This window comes from Entelurus aequoreus, linkage group LG07 (assembly GCF_033978785.1).
Source record: "Entelurus aequoreus isolate RoL-2023_Sb linkage group LG07, RoL_Eaeq_v1.1, whole genome shotgun sequence".
NCBI classification, from domain to species: Eukaryota; Metazoa; Chordata; class Actinopteri; order Syngnathiformes; family Syngnathidae; genus Entelurus; species Entelurus aequoreus.
In genome coordinates, this window is record NC_084737.1 from 74,416,641 (window position 1) to 74,432,206 (window position 15,566).

Below are 15,566 nucleotides of genomic sequence, written 5' to 3' on the forward strand. Positions count from 1 at the left end.
GGTGGCCTAACCATGAGGCTATTTCAACCTGAGGAAAGACATTTGTGGAAAAAGCTCAATAACATCAATGACTAATTGAGAAAAAATGATTCATACATCACTCAAACTTGAATGGATAAAACAACAGACAATTTAAATATTTTTCGCTCATACCTTGCATCCAGGTGGAGTCGTACTGCTCCGTGCGGATGACATGACGGTTGCCAAGACTACGGAAGAAGGCAGAGTCCCTGCTCATGAAGTCCGAGGTAATGCCAGCATACAGCTCTCCATCTGCACAACATAAAAGACGAGTTTGAAATCAATCATAATATGGAGTTGTGGTTTGAGGGGTCAACTTACCCACGACTGCAGATGCTGTTTTCTGAAAGGGGTCGTAGGGACATTTTCCCTTCCCGCACTCGGTCTGGCTGTAGGAGAGGGTCTGGTGTCCTGACTGGGTGCCAAAACAGAGACAGGTCCAATTTAGAATGAATCAATCAATGAATGTGAGGTGCTTTCTGCATTTTTTTTTTTTACTGATTGATACACCACACACACAAACTCCCATATGGCAAATTGAGGGTAATCAGGCTGAAGTGGAGGGATTTGAAAATGTGTTAAGTCCAGTCTTAAACCCACCAGCACCACCAGTTCCTCTAAGCACTACGTCTGAACACCTGCTCTGATCTTGCATTGCCTTTCATGGGATTAGCGGTGAACGCACACACACACACACACACACACACACACACACACACACACACACACACACACACACACACACACACACACACACACACACCCAAATGACCTGGCAACCTAAAGAAAATCACAAAGGCAAGAATGTGCATATTAGGGGTGTTCCGCTTAAAAGTTTTTGACTTCCAACACGAGATGCCGATATTGCAGCCTTGAGTATTGGCCGATACCAAGATTGACCCGATACAATCTCGGCACGAATTATACATATTTTTGTTTTGTAGCGTAGAATGCTAGAATGATCGAACGAAATTACTCAACCAAAGAACGATTGTAGGTATGAAAAACACAAAGCTATTTATTATTAACCCTCTGGAATGGACTTATGCTGTCTTTAAGTCATACTTGCCAACCTTGAGACCTCCGATAACGTGAGGTGGGGGGGGCAGGGGGCGTGGTTAAGAGGAGAGTATATTTACAGCTAGAATTCACCAACTCAAGTATTTCATACATATATATATATATATATATATATATATATATATATATATATATATATATATATATATATATATATATATATATATATATATATATATATATATATATATATATATATATATATATATATATATATATATATATGTATGAAATACTTGACTTTCAGTGAATTCTAGCTATATATATATATATATATTTATTTTATTATACATATAAATAAAATAAATACTTGAATTTCAGTGTTCCGGAGGCTATCCAGTAGATGGCATTATTGTCCTGTTTAACTTCTCCGTTCATGACTGAGTATATCATTTCGGCCACCGTGTTCAATGGAGAAGTCTGTTCTACAAAATGTACAGGCAACATACATACCCCTGCCCCTTCGAACTGTCCTGGATGAACTGAAATTCTTGTTTCCGTTCGTTTTGGAACTTGCAAGCGTATTTCTTCATCTTGCTCGTCGACGGCGTCGCCATGTCTGTAACTTCCTCGTTCTTCTGCTTCGTCTCCTTGTTGTGTGCGCAGTTGTGCACTCTACTCTCTAAAAGCCGTAGATGTTATGACGTCATTGGGCAGGCAAGCTGTTTATATTGTGGGAAAGCGGACGAGTTTGTCGGGAGAACATTTCTGCCGGGAGGTTATAGGGAGAGGCGCTGAATACCGGGAGTCTCCCGCTAAAAACGGGAGAGTTGGCAAGTATGCTTTAACTAAACTGAAGGGGTTTTTTTGAGGCGACACCCAGTGGCCATAATAATTCATTCAGTTGCGTTTGTTACTGGATACTTTCTAACAGCTTCTGCCTTGGGAGACTTTGTATCTGTAAGTAATATGCAACTATAACTAGACATGTCCGATAATGGCTTTTTTGCCGATATCCGATATTCCGATATTGTCCAACTCTTAATTACCGATTCCGATATCAACCGACACCGATATATACAGTCGTGGAATTAACACATTATTATGCCTAATTTTGTTGTGATGCCCCGCTGGATGCATTAAACAATGTAACAAGGTTTTCCAAAATAAATCAACTCAAGTTATGGAAAAAAAAATGCCAACATGGCACTGCCATATTTATTATTGAAGTCACAAAGTGCATTATCTTTTTTAACTTGCCTCAAAACAGCAGCTTGGAATTTGGGACATGCTCTCTCTGAGAGAGCATGAGGAGGTTGAGGTGGGGGGTAGGGAGTAGCGGGGGGTGTATATTGTAGCGTCCCGGAAGAGTTAGTGCTGCAAGGGGTTCTGGGTATTTGTTCTGTTGTGTTTATGTTGTGTTACGGTGCGGATGTTCTCCCGAAATGTGTTTGTCAGTCTTGTTTGGTGTGGGTTCACAGTGTGGCGCATATTTGTAACAGTGTTAAAGTTGCTTATACGTCTACCCTCAGTGTGACCTGTATGGCTGTTGACCAAGTATGCGTTGCATTCACTTGTGTGTGTGAAAAGCCGTAGATATGATGTGACTGGGCCGGCACGCAAAGGCAGTGCCTTTAAGGTTTATTGGCGCTCTGTACTTCGCCCTACGTCCGTGTACACAGCGGCGTTTTAAAAAGACATACATTTTACTTTTTGAAACCGATAGCGATAATTTTGAAACCGATACCGATAATTTCCGATATTACCTTTTAAAGCATTTATCGGCCGATAATATCGGCAGTCCAATATTATCGGACATCGCTAACTATAACAATTTTACACTATTTCATATTGACAAAGTCAGAGTTAAGGCCTCAATTACCGTACCTATGTCTAGCTTGTGTGCTTAGCAGTTGTGTAACTGCTACTGTAGCCTACCGCGTTAACCTTTCGTAAATGACTTCACTGAATTACTAGAAAAGACCATCCTTATGTCATCTAGAACAGTGGTCCCCAACCTTTTTGTAGCTGCGGACCGGTCAATGCTTGAAAATGTGTCCCACGGACCGGTGGTGGTGGGGGGGGGTTGTGTATTTAATTTTTTTTTTTTTTTTTTTTTTTTTTTACATAAATAAATACAATCATGTGTGCTTACGGACTGTATCCCTGCAGACTGTATTGATCTATATTTATATATAACCTATATATTGTGTTTTTTATGTTGATTTAATTTAAAAAAATAAAATAAAAACAATATATATGTATTTTTTTTAATTTCTTGTGCGGCTTGGTACCAATTGGGCCACGGCCCGGTGGTTGGGGACCCCTGACGTAGACCACAAGTGTTTGTGGTTTACATTAGAGATGTCCGACAATGGCTTTTTGCCGATATCCGATATTCCGATATTGTCCAACTCTTAATTACCGATACCGATATCAACCGATACCGATATATACAGTCGTGGAATCAACACATTATTATGCCTAATTTGGAAAACCAGGTATGGTGAAGATAAGGTCCTTTTTAAAAAAAAATTAATAAAATAATATAAGATAAATAAATTAAAAACATTTTCTTGAATAAAAAAGAAAGTAAAACAATATAAAAACAGTTACATGGGCTCCGATCAGGGCTCAATACTGGGTCCCATCCTGTTCTCCATCTACATGCTCCCCCTCAGCCAAGTCATTCATCGCCATAAAATTTCCTTTCACTGCTACGCTGATGATACTCAAATCTATCTTCCACTCAAGACAGATGATCCCTCTGGGCTGGACCTTTTGAAAGACTGCTTGCGGGACATAAAGGAGTGGATGTCACAAAGCTTCCTGCAGCTCAATGACACCAAGAGTGAAATTCTTCTGTTTGGCAACTCCACCTCGGTCAGTCAGATCAGAAAGAATTTGGGAAGTTTGGCCACTCTTGAAAAACCCCATGTCAAAAACCTCGGGGTCATATTCGACCCAGACCTCAAGTTTGACAAACAAGTGAAATCTGTGGTGAAATCCTGTTTTTTCCAACTACGCACCATAGCCAAGATCAAGTCTTTCCTCTCCCCCAGTGACCTACGGAGGGTCGTGTTAATGCTTATTTTTTCTAGACTGGACTATTGCAATGCCCTTTATGCTGGGGTCACCAACAAGACCATCCATAGCATGCAGCTAGTACAAAATGCGGCTGCCAGGCTGGTGACAGGCGCAAAAATGAGGGAACATATTTCTCCCATCCTCTCCTCCCTTCACTGGCTCCCAGTGAAGTGTAGAGTGAAATTTAAGATCGTCATGTTCGTCTTCAAAGCGCTCAATGGTCTCGCCCCAGCTTATATTAAAGATCTCCTGGACCAACCCACCAGCTCCAGGCTGGGTCGTTGCCTTAGATCAGACAACCAGATGACCCTGAAGGTCCCACGGTCAAACCTAGTGACAAGGGGAGACCGTGCTTTCTCAGTGATGGCACCTAGGTTGTGGAATAAGCTCCCCCTGAGTATTAAGTCCGCCACCACTCTGGACTCTTTTAGAGCACGGCTTAAAACTCACCTTTTTACCGCAGATGACTTTTAATCTATGTTTTCATTGTGAGTCTTAAATGTTTAGTTTAGATTCCTTTGTGTGTCTCAGTCTCTGTTTCTGTTTTTTTGTTTCTCCAGTCGGGCTGCGCCCCGGGCTGATGTAACAGTTGGTTGGGGGGCGCATAATAAATGAAAATAACATAACATAACATAACATACATAGAAACTAGTAATTAATGAAAATGAGTAAAATTAACTGTTGAAGGTTAGTACTATTAGTGGACCAGCAGCACGCACAATCATGTGTGCTTACGGACTGTATCCCTTGCAGACTGTATTGATATATATTGATATATAATGTAGGAACCAGAATATTAATAACAGAAAGAAACAACCCTTTTGTGTGAATGAGTGTAAATGGGGGAGGGAGTTTTTTTGGGTTGGTGTACTAATTGTAAGTGTATCTTGTGTTTTTTATGTTGATTTAATAACAAAAAAAAACGATACCGATATTTTCCAATATTACATTTTAAAGCATTTATCGGCCGATAATATCGGCAGGCCGATATTATCGGACATCTCTAGTTTACATGTAGAAAAAAATCATAATCATGGGGCGGCGTGGCTTGGGTTTAGGGATGTCCGATAATGGCTTTTTGCCGATATCCGATATGCCGATATTGTCCAACTCTTTAATTACCGATACCGATATCAACCGATACCGATATCAACCGATATATACAGTCGTGGAATTAACATTAAAAAAAAAAAAATAAAATAAAATTTTTTTTTTTTAATTACTTGTGCAGCCCGGTACCAATCGGCCCGGTGGTTGGGGACCACTGATCTAGAAAGACATTTAGATGTTGACTGGCTGTTGAGCTTTGCACAAGTAAATGTGCTACTGGACTACTTGTATCGAAGCCCTGATATCTGAGATTGTATATGCAAATCAAGATAATTCGATACCTGTTTTTTTTTTGGATGATATTGGATCAATATCTGATGTCATTATCACCCCTAGAGCCAGTGCATATTGATCAAAAAAGGAACCTAAACCTTATATGAATACATAACGACACCCATGCTTTGTGTGTGAACTATAAAATGCTAGCATAACCTTGGAAAAACAGGAGTAAAGGATTATGTTTATTTTGCAATTTTCAAGTACAATGCTGGGCAAATTGTTTATTTAGCAGATAGTTGAGACAGGATGATCTCTGGTGTGTATATATATATGTATAAGGGCCTGGGGGCAGACTCTACATTCACTCTTACTGATAGGCCTGTGCATAGGGGCCATGCCTGGGAGTCAGAACACACACACTCAATGGTGGGTGGGCTCACTTGTGCAGGGGGTCAGCTTGTTTACATAGAGCTGGGTGCGCAGTATCACAGTATCCACTAAAATGGAACCCATTCTTACGAGAATGTAGTTGGAAATGTGATGCACTGCAATTAGTAGAAAGCCAACTAAATTTCAAAGCTACTTTTACATAATTAATTATTTGGAAATTAAAATACCCTGACTACCGGCTTTGAAAACACAAATGTATGCTTTGGCGGAGGTCTGTGCACAATTAGTGATATTATATTATACATTATATATGGTGGACATTAGTTTAGTCTTTATTTGAAGGGACAATGCACAGAAACATTAAGCTCAAAGACAGGTCTGTTCTGTACCAGATTTTAGCTAAATAGCTAATTTCTATCTGCAGTCCCTGGCTACCTAAATTAAAGGGATACAAAAATCATGCAATAAAATTATGACAATAAAATCATACTATAGCAGGGGTCACCAACCTTTTTGAAACCAAGAGCTACTTCTTGGGTACTGATTAATGCGAAGGGCTACCAGTTTGATACACACTTAAATAAATTGCCAGAAATAGCCAATTTGCTCAATTTACCTTTAACTCTATGTTATTATTAATAATTAATGATATTTACACTTAATTGAACAGTTTAAAAGAGGAGAAAACGCGGAAAAAAATGACAATTAAATTTTGAAACATAGTTTATCTTCAAATTCGAATCTTTAAAATTCAAAATTCAACCGAAAAAAAGAGGAGAAAAACTAGCTAATTTGAATCTTTTTGAAAAAATAAAAAAAATAATTTATGGAACATCATTAGTAATTTTTCCTGATCAAGATTAATTTTAGAATTTTGATGACATGTTTTAAATAGGTTAAAATCCAATCTGCACTTTGTGAGAATATATAACAAATTGGACCAAGCTATATTTCTAACAAAGACAAATCATTATTTCTTCTAGATTTTCCAGAACAAAACTTTTAAAAGAAATTCAAAAGACTTTGAAATAAGATTTAAGTTTGATTCTACAGATTTTCCAGATTTGCCAGAATATTTTTTTGAATTTTAATCATAATAAGTTTGAAGAAATATTTCACAAATATTCTTCGTCGAAAAAACAGAAGCTAAAATGAAGAATTAAATTTAAAATGTATGTATTATTCTTTACAATAAAACATAAAAAAATTACTTGAACATTGATTTAAATTGTCAGGAAAGAAGAGGAAGGAATTTAAAACGTAAAAAGGTATATGTGTTTAAAAATCCTAAAATCATTTTTAAGGTTGTATTTTTTCTCTAAAATTGTCTTTCTGAAAGTTATAAGAAGCAAAGTAAAAAAATTAATGAATTTATTCAAACAAGTGAAGACCAAGTCTTTAAAATATTTTCTTGGATTTTCAAATTCTATTTGAGTTTTGTTTCTCTTAGAATTAAAGATGTCGAGCAAAGTGAGACCAGCTTGCTAGTAAATAAATACAATTTAAAAAATAGAGGCAGCTCACTGGTAAGTGCTGCTATTTGAGCTATTTTTAGAACAGGCCAGCGGGCTACTAGTCTGGTCCTGCTATAGCATTTAATCAAATTAAGAAAAGTCATAAAATGCCCTTTCATGGACACATACCTAATATACAATACAACCACACCTCATTTACATCATCACACAAAGACAATACATGCTCTTGTTCACATCTGTCATCATTTGTAAAAACAACCATGATTTTAACAGACACACCACAAAATGTACAACAAAAATGCTCTCATGGATAAATATAATACACATTAAGTTGATGTGTCAAACATAGTGGCCACCTTATTGACCGTGTGAGCAGCTTTGATTGCTCCAAAGCCAATTTTTAACTTCAATTGTGAATGAAGAGTAATCTGTTAGACTTTTCAAGTTTGTTGTGAGGTCGTTCCATTCCTTTAATATGAAAAGGCTGATTGTGCAAAAGATGTTTTACATCTGGGTACGCTACACTGCTCCCTGGTGGAAGCTTGTGTGTTTCTAGTTGTCACAGCAGATGTAAACTGGACAAAGTGCTTAAGTGGCGCTGGTGCAGTGTTATTTAGGATTCGATGGGCCATTCGTATTGGTGCTAATCTTTGAATGTTAGGTCAATTTAACAAGCTATATTTTTGGAGAACTAAACGGTGATGGTGATGTGGTTTTCGGTCAAGGATTTTGAGCGATTGTTTGTGGCAAATTTTCCAATGGCCTCAGTGTCATTTTGCTTGCCTGCGACCAACATGTTATACAATAATAAAAACGAGATTTAATCATTGCATTAAAATAAGTTTGAGCTGCCTTCAGTGTTAATGAATTCCTGATACATTTGAACGTTTTTATGTTGTATTTAAGACTCTGGCACATCTGTTTGATTTGTTTTTTAAAGCCAAGAGTTGGGTCTAAAATGACACCCAGGTAACGATATTCACTAACATTTTGTATTATTTCCTTATTAACCGTTATATTTGGAAAGGATGGCATTTTATATTTGTTTACAAAATACATTGTTGCGTTTTCTTAATGTTTAATGTAAGATAAGAGTTATGCAGAGTTACATCAGGCAACCCATTTATTCATGATAATTACATTTCACCAGTTGTTCTCAAACTTTTTTCACCAAGTAACACCTCAGAAAACACTTGGCTATTCAAGTACCACCATAATGACCGACGTTAAAATACACTATCGCAGTAGGCCTAAGGTTTTATTGAGCAAGTAAATTGAAATATTACCAAAAGTTTGAACATCAACACTTTGTTTGAAAATAGGAACATAAAACTGTTACATTACTATATTTAATTTAGTGATTCTTTGGCGTACCACTCGTGGTACCTGTATCACAAATTGAGAATCCCTGCCTTACACAATAATACTATGACATAAAGATAAAGTAATAGAAATCAAGAGAGTGACTCAAAGTAAGTCACAAAGTTGCAAGAAAGTTGCATGTTGTATGACCTCTGGGCAGGCAAGCTAACTGCTCAGAGAATTGGCCAAGGGTAATACATGTGGTTCTGTTTTAAATAAAGGTATGTTTTTTTTTTTTTTTAGTTACACCATACTTGCCAACCCTCCCGTTTTTAGCGGGAGAATCCCGGTATTCAGCGCCTCCCCCGACAACCTCCCGGCAGAGATTTTCTCCCGACAAACTCCCGGTATTCAGCCGGAGCTGGAGGCCACGCCCCCTCCAGCTCAATGCGGACCTGAGTGGGGACAGCCTGTTCTCACGTCCGCTTTCCCAGCAGCTTGCCTGCCCAATGACGTCATAACATCTACGGCTTTTAGAGAGTAGAGTGCACAACAAGGAGAGAGAGTTCTTGGTTTCTTATGTGGGTTTATTGTTAGGCAGTTTCATTAACGTCCTCCCAGCGCGGTACCAACACACAACAACAGCAGTCACGTTTAGTCTACCGTAAAGCAGTTCGTCTGCCGTAAACAGCAATGTTGTGACACTCTTAAACAGGACAATACTGCCACCTACTGGATAGCCTGCAGAACACTGAAATTCAAGTATGTCTTTTATTTATATGTATAATAAAATAAAAAATAAAATAAAAAAATATATATAGCTAGAATTCACTGAAAGTCAAGTATTTCATACATATATATATTATATATATGTATATGAAATACTTGATTTGGTGAATTCTAGCTGTGAATATACTCTCCTCTTAACCACGCCCTTAGCCACGCCCCAACCACGCCCCCCGCCCCAAACACGCCGCCCCCCCCCACCTCCCGATATTGGAGGTCTCAAGTTTGGCAAGTATGAGTTACACACACATATCAGCATGTAGTGTTTGTTTAATGAAATGCATTTAAAGATTGTGTGTAGTATAGTATATCATAACATTATCGCCATCTTAGGCACAATATTGTGATGTCATCATATCGACAGCTATTACAGTATGTGATTCTTACCACTAAAAATAACAGAAGAAATTAAAGCTGCAAGCAGCGATGGACGGAACCGACTTTGAGGGCTCATAAAATCCAAACCGGAGCAGTAATTAAAACTCTTTCATCAACTTTGAATCAGAAGAGTTCAATCTCTCTCCTGTGCTAGTTTGAAGCCGACACGACAAACGCGCTCAGAGGAGATAATGTTTGAAAAAAGGTGACTGTTTTTACTCAACTTTTGCTTTGAAGGGGGAATTGCAGACTTCCTGTCCATTTTTGCTGGGGGTTGTCAGTGTTTGAAATATAGGTCTAAGTGAAACCTACATAGAGGTTTTTGTTTCATGTCTCTACGACAGGGGTCACCAACGCGGTGCCCGCGGGCACCAGGTAGCCCGTAAGGACCAGATGAGTCGCCCGCTGGCCTGTTCTAAAAATAGCTCAAATAGCAGCACTTACCAGTGAGCTGCCTCTATTTTTTAAATTTTATTTATTTACTAGCAAGCTGGTCTCGCTTTGCTCGACATTTTTAATTCTAAGAGAGACAAAACTCAAATACAATTTGAAAATCCAAGAAAATATTTTAAAGACTTGGTCTTCACTTGTTTAAATAAATTCATAAATTTTTTTACTTTGCTTCTAATAACTTTCAGAAAGACAATTTTAGAGGAAAAAATACAACCTTAAAAATGATTTTAGGATTTTTAAACACATATACCTTTTTACCTTTTAAATTCCTTCCTCTTCTTTCCTGACAATTTAAATCAATGTTTAAGTAAAAAAAAATGTTTTATTGTAAAGAATAATAAATAAATTTATATTTAATTCTTCATTTTAGCTTCTGTTTTTTTCGACGAAGAATATTTGTGAAATATTTCTTCAAACTTATTATGATTAAAATTCAAAAAAATTATTCTGGCAAATCAATCAATCAATCAATGTTTATTTATATAGCCCTAAATCACAAGTGTCTCAAAGGGCTGTACAAGCCACAACGACATCCTCGGTACAGAGCCCACATCCTCGGTACAGAGCCCACATCTAAATCTAGAAAATCTGTAGAATCAAATTTAAATCTTATTTCAAAGTCTTTTGAATTTCTTTTAAAATTTTTGTTCTGGAAAATCTAGAAGAAATAATGATTTGTCTTTGTTAGAAATATAGCTTGGTCCAATTTGTTATATATTCTAACAAAGTGTAGATTGGATTTTAACCTATTTAAAACGTCATCAAAATTCCAAAATGAATCTTAATCAGGAAAAATTACTAATGATGTTCCATAAATTCTTTTTTTTAATTTTTTCAAAAAGATTCGAATTAGCTAGTTTTTCTCTTCTTTTTTTCGGTTGAATTTTGAACTTTAAAGAGTCGAAATTGAAGATAAACTATGTTTCAAAATTTAATTGTCATTTTTTTCGTGTTTTCTCCTCTTTTAAACCGTCCAATTAAGTGTAAATATCATTAATTATTAATAATAAAATAGAGTTAAAGGTAAATTGAGCAAATTGGCTATTTCTGGCAATTTATTTAAGTGTCTATCAAACTGGTAGCCCTTCGCATTAATCAGTGCCCAAGAAGTAGCTCTTGCTTTCAAAAAAGTTGGTGACCCCTGCTCTACGACATTCCTACTGGGAGTTAGAGGCAGTTTTGTCTGTGTTTTCTTCCTAGGGGGTGCTAGAGCGCAATTTTGAGTTTTGGGGTTTGGTTTTTTGATTAGATCGCAATTTTCGCCAGTCCTGATGTGTGTGTCCAATTTGGTGAGTTTTGAAGCATGTTAAGGGGGTCAAATTACAGCTCAAAGAAGCGGCGGTATAATAATAAAACGCTAGAAATACAAAGTCTCAAAGGGACTCGGTCCCTAAATATACTGTCTTAGGGGGACAATGCATAGATGGCATTATTGTTAGGAAACAACTATACTCTGTGTGTGTTTGTGTGCAATAGTACCTGTTGGAAGATGCTGATGGCGATGAAAGCACACCTGGGGTTGAAGGCCCCAGTACCGCACACATATAGGTGAGTCTGGTTAAAAGGTTGCAGCACTCGCAGGAAGTTTGCACACTCGGTCTGGACAGGGAAAGAAAGAGTGAGACATCGACTTGGCGTGTTTCTGGTTTATCACAAACAGTCAAGAGCTGTTATTCAGTAAAATTGTTGACATCCTACAGCCAGAAATAAACTTTTTTTGGGGGGGGGAAAGTGGACATTTTGTTATCAAAATATTACATGATCATCAAATAACATGTGTTTCTTATAAGAATGTGTTAGATAACAATACAGGTTCCCGTTTCAATTCACACGAACCTGGGGGCTCCAAAGTGAGGAGGTGCATCACCTGTTTTTAATTCCCTATTGTGAGTGAGGGCCTCAGGGGTTGTTTTTCTTCCTCATTTAAAACTTTCGATATTCTGAGTTTTGATTAAGTGAGAGTAAAAAAAAAGTGCAGAGGCTGAAAAAAATAACGCAAGCGGCTTTTGCCACTGAAGTGTGTAAAAAGCAACAGTAAGTAATAAAGATTTATCAAGCGTTCTTATGTGTTTGTGTGTGCTGAATCACCTCTGGGTCCTTTCCAGCCATGAGACATTCTTGGATGCGGTCCCGACTGGCAGGCCAATGCAACTGGAAAGAGCAAGAAAAAGATTTAACGACCGCTTTCATTGCTCACTTTACATTTGAGATAAGAGGCCCCGAGCACTGGCAGGTGCTTTATAAAAAGGGAGGAGGGTCAGCGTAAGAGGAACAGTAATCTAGAAGAAAGAGGTCGGGAGGAGAAGATGCAGGGCAGAGAGCCAACCCGGTCCCTACAGCAGCGACGACCCATTCATTCGGCTCTGAGGACTAATTGGCTCGTTACGATTACTTGCTTGAAGTATCTGAATCAACACTTCAACGTGTGCATTAATGACGACATTACTTCTCTAATTACAGCATTTTAATTGTGTGCTTTGCTTATGTACAGTACACGGACTGACTGACCACCTGCGCAATCCAGTGACAGGCAAGGCAGGAGATGCATGAGAAATGTTGCCTTTTCAAAGAGAATAACGCTCAGTTTTGTTTGGGTAGGTAAAATAAATTGTCACACAAACTTACTAATTGTGAAAAATATAGACCGTTTTAACACATACACTACCGTTCAAAAGTTTGGGGGTCACCCAAACAATTTCGTGGAATAGCCTTCATTTCTAAGAACAAGAATAGACTGTCGAGTTTCAGATGAAAGTTCTCTTTTTCTGGCCATTTTGAGCGTTTAATTGACCCCACAAATGTGATGCTCCAGAAACTCAATCTGCTCAAAGGAAGGTCACTTTTGTAGCTTCTGTAACGAGCTAAACTGTTTTCAGATGTGTGAACATGATTGCACAAGGGTTTCCTAATCATCAATTAGCCTTCTGAGCCAATGAGCAAACACATTGTACCATTAGAACACTGGAGTGATAGTTGCTGGAAATGGGCCTCTATACACCTATGTAGATATTGCACCAAAAAGCAGACATTTGCAGCTAGAATAGTCATTTACCACATTAGCAATGTATAGAGTGTATTTCTTTAAAGTTAAGACTAGTTTAAAGTTATCTTCATTGAAAAGTACAGTGCTTTTCCTTCAAAAATAAGGACATTTCAATGTGACCCCAAACTTTTGAACGGTAGTGTAAGTTCTGTTAAAAGGGAACTGCACTTTTTGGGGGAATTCTGCCTATCGTTCACAATCATTATGAGAGACATGACGGATGGATAAAAAAAAAGAAGAAACATTCTAAATATTAAACGTAAATAAAAGTCAGCTTACAGCGCAGCCAATGGGAGCTCCACTATTCCGCCCATAAAATTCAATAAAAAAGCAACAATACCAAGCCTCCAAATGTTATTTGCCGTGCAGAGAGGTTACATTTTCAAGATTTTTTTAAATTGACCCACATTACAAGCACTTTTTAAAGGCCTACTGAAAGCCACTACTACCGACCACGCAGTCTGATAGTTTATATATCAATGATGAAATCTTAACATTGCAACACATGCCAATACGGCCGGGTTAACTTATAAAGTGCTATTTTAAATTTCCCACTAAACTTCCGGTTGAAAACGTCTATGTATGATGACGTATGCGCGTGACGTCAAGGGTTGAAGCGGAAGTATTCGGACACCATTGTATCCAATACAAAAAGCTGTTTTCATCGCAAAATTCCACAGTATTCTGGACATCTGTGTTGGTGAATCTTTTGCAATTTGTTCAATTAACAATGGAGACTGCAAAGAAGAAAGCTGTAGGTGGGATCGGTGTATTAGCGGCTGGCTGCAGCAACACAACCAGGAGGACTTTGAGTTGGATAGCAGACGCGCTACCGTGAGTACGCTGCTTTCTTCCAAACATTTGATCGCTTGCCCGTCCGTGCGTGGCGCTATGTGCATGTCACGTACGTAACTTTGGGGAAATATATGTTTCTTGCCGACTTTGATGGCGGCCGGGGTGTCGTCGAAAGCTACAACGCCCGCCGCCGCGCCGCTGTCCTCACCTTGACTTCCTCCGTCTCCGGGCCGCCGACCGCATCGATGATCGGGTGAAGTCCTTCGTCGCGCCGTCGATCGCTGGAACGCAGGTGAGCACGGGTCGAGATGAGCAGATGAGAGCTGGCGTAGGTGGAGAGCTAATGTTTTTAGCATAGCTCTGTCGAGGTCCCGTAGCTAAGTTAGCTTCAATGGCGTCGTTAGCGACAGCATTGCTAGGCTTCGCCAGGCGGCACAGCATTAACCGTGTGGTTACAGGTCCAGAGTTTGGTAGTATTGTTGATCTTCTGTCTATCCTTCCAGTCAGGGGCTTATTTTGTCTGTTTATATATGCAGTTAAGCACGATGATATCACGTTACCTCCGTAGCTAAAGTGCTTCGCCGATGTATTGTCGTGGAGATAAAAGTCACTGTGAATGTCCATTTCGCGTTCTCGACTCTCATTTTCAAGAGGATATAGTATCCGAGGTGGTTTAAAATACAAATCCGTGATCCACAATAGAAAAAGGAGAGAGTGTGGAATCCAATGAGCCCTTGTACCTAAGTTACGGTCAGAGCGAAAAAAGATACGTCCTGCACTGCACTCTAATCCTTCACTCTTACGTTCCTCATCCACAAATCTTTCATCCTGGCTCAAATTAATGGGGTAATCGTCGCTTTCTCGGTCCGAATCTCTCTCGCTGCTGGTGTAAACAATGTGCAAATGTGAGGAGCCTTTCAACCTGTGACGACACGCTACTTCCGGTACAGGCAAGGCTTTTTTTTATCAGCGACCAAAACTTTATCGTCGATGTTCTCTACTAAATCCTTTCAGCAAAAATATGGCAACATCGCGAAATGATCAAGTATGACACATAGAATGGATCTGCTATCCCCGTTTAAATAAGAACATTTCATTTCAGTAGGCCTTTAAATCTCAACAGCAGTAACACTGACAGTCCTAGTTAAGAGAGAATAGCGAGGAGAAGAACCCTGACTGAGCTATACAAGTAAGCCAAGTGAGATTATATTACTTTGCCACAAGTTTCGAGTTTGAGTCATGTCAGTAATGTTTTTATTGGACATGAAAGAGGCGTAGGGAGTTCAATGTTGTCTGTGTTAGTATATCAAGATCTCATTGAAGCCTGGAAGAAAAAAAGTTGGCTAATTTAATGTTTTTGTCTGAAAGCTTCACCATACAGAAGTCTCTGGTTCAGGTTTCCTTACATCGCAACATATGAGTATAAAAGAAGAATAAAGTGGAACCTTATATGTATTATATATATATATATATATTATTAATATATA

The 15,566-nt window shown here is 38.5% G+C and overlaps 1 protein-coding gene across 5 annotated transcripts in view; it reads right to left on the minus strand.

The window, feature by feature from the left end:
• sema3h (sema domain, immunoglobulin domain (Ig), short basic domain, secreted, (semaphorin) 3H) overlaps positions 1-15,566 on the minus strand; it is a 223,171-nt gene that overhangs the window by 92,278 nt on the left and 115,327 nt on the right. For all 5 annotated transcript variants that reach the window (XM_062054464.1, XM_062054463.1, XM_062054460.1 and 2 more), the window contains 4 exons: positions 12,330-12,392; positions 11,721-11,840; positions 343-436; positions 154-273 (listed from right to left, as the gene is read on the minus strand). In XM_062054464.1, the coding sequence (XP_061910448.1) occupies positions 154-273; positions 343-436; positions 11,721-11,840; positions 12,330-12,392 (397 nt within the window). The remainder of the gene's footprint in view (positions 1-153; positions 274-342; positions 437-11,720; positions 11,841-12,329; positions 12,393-15,566) is intronic.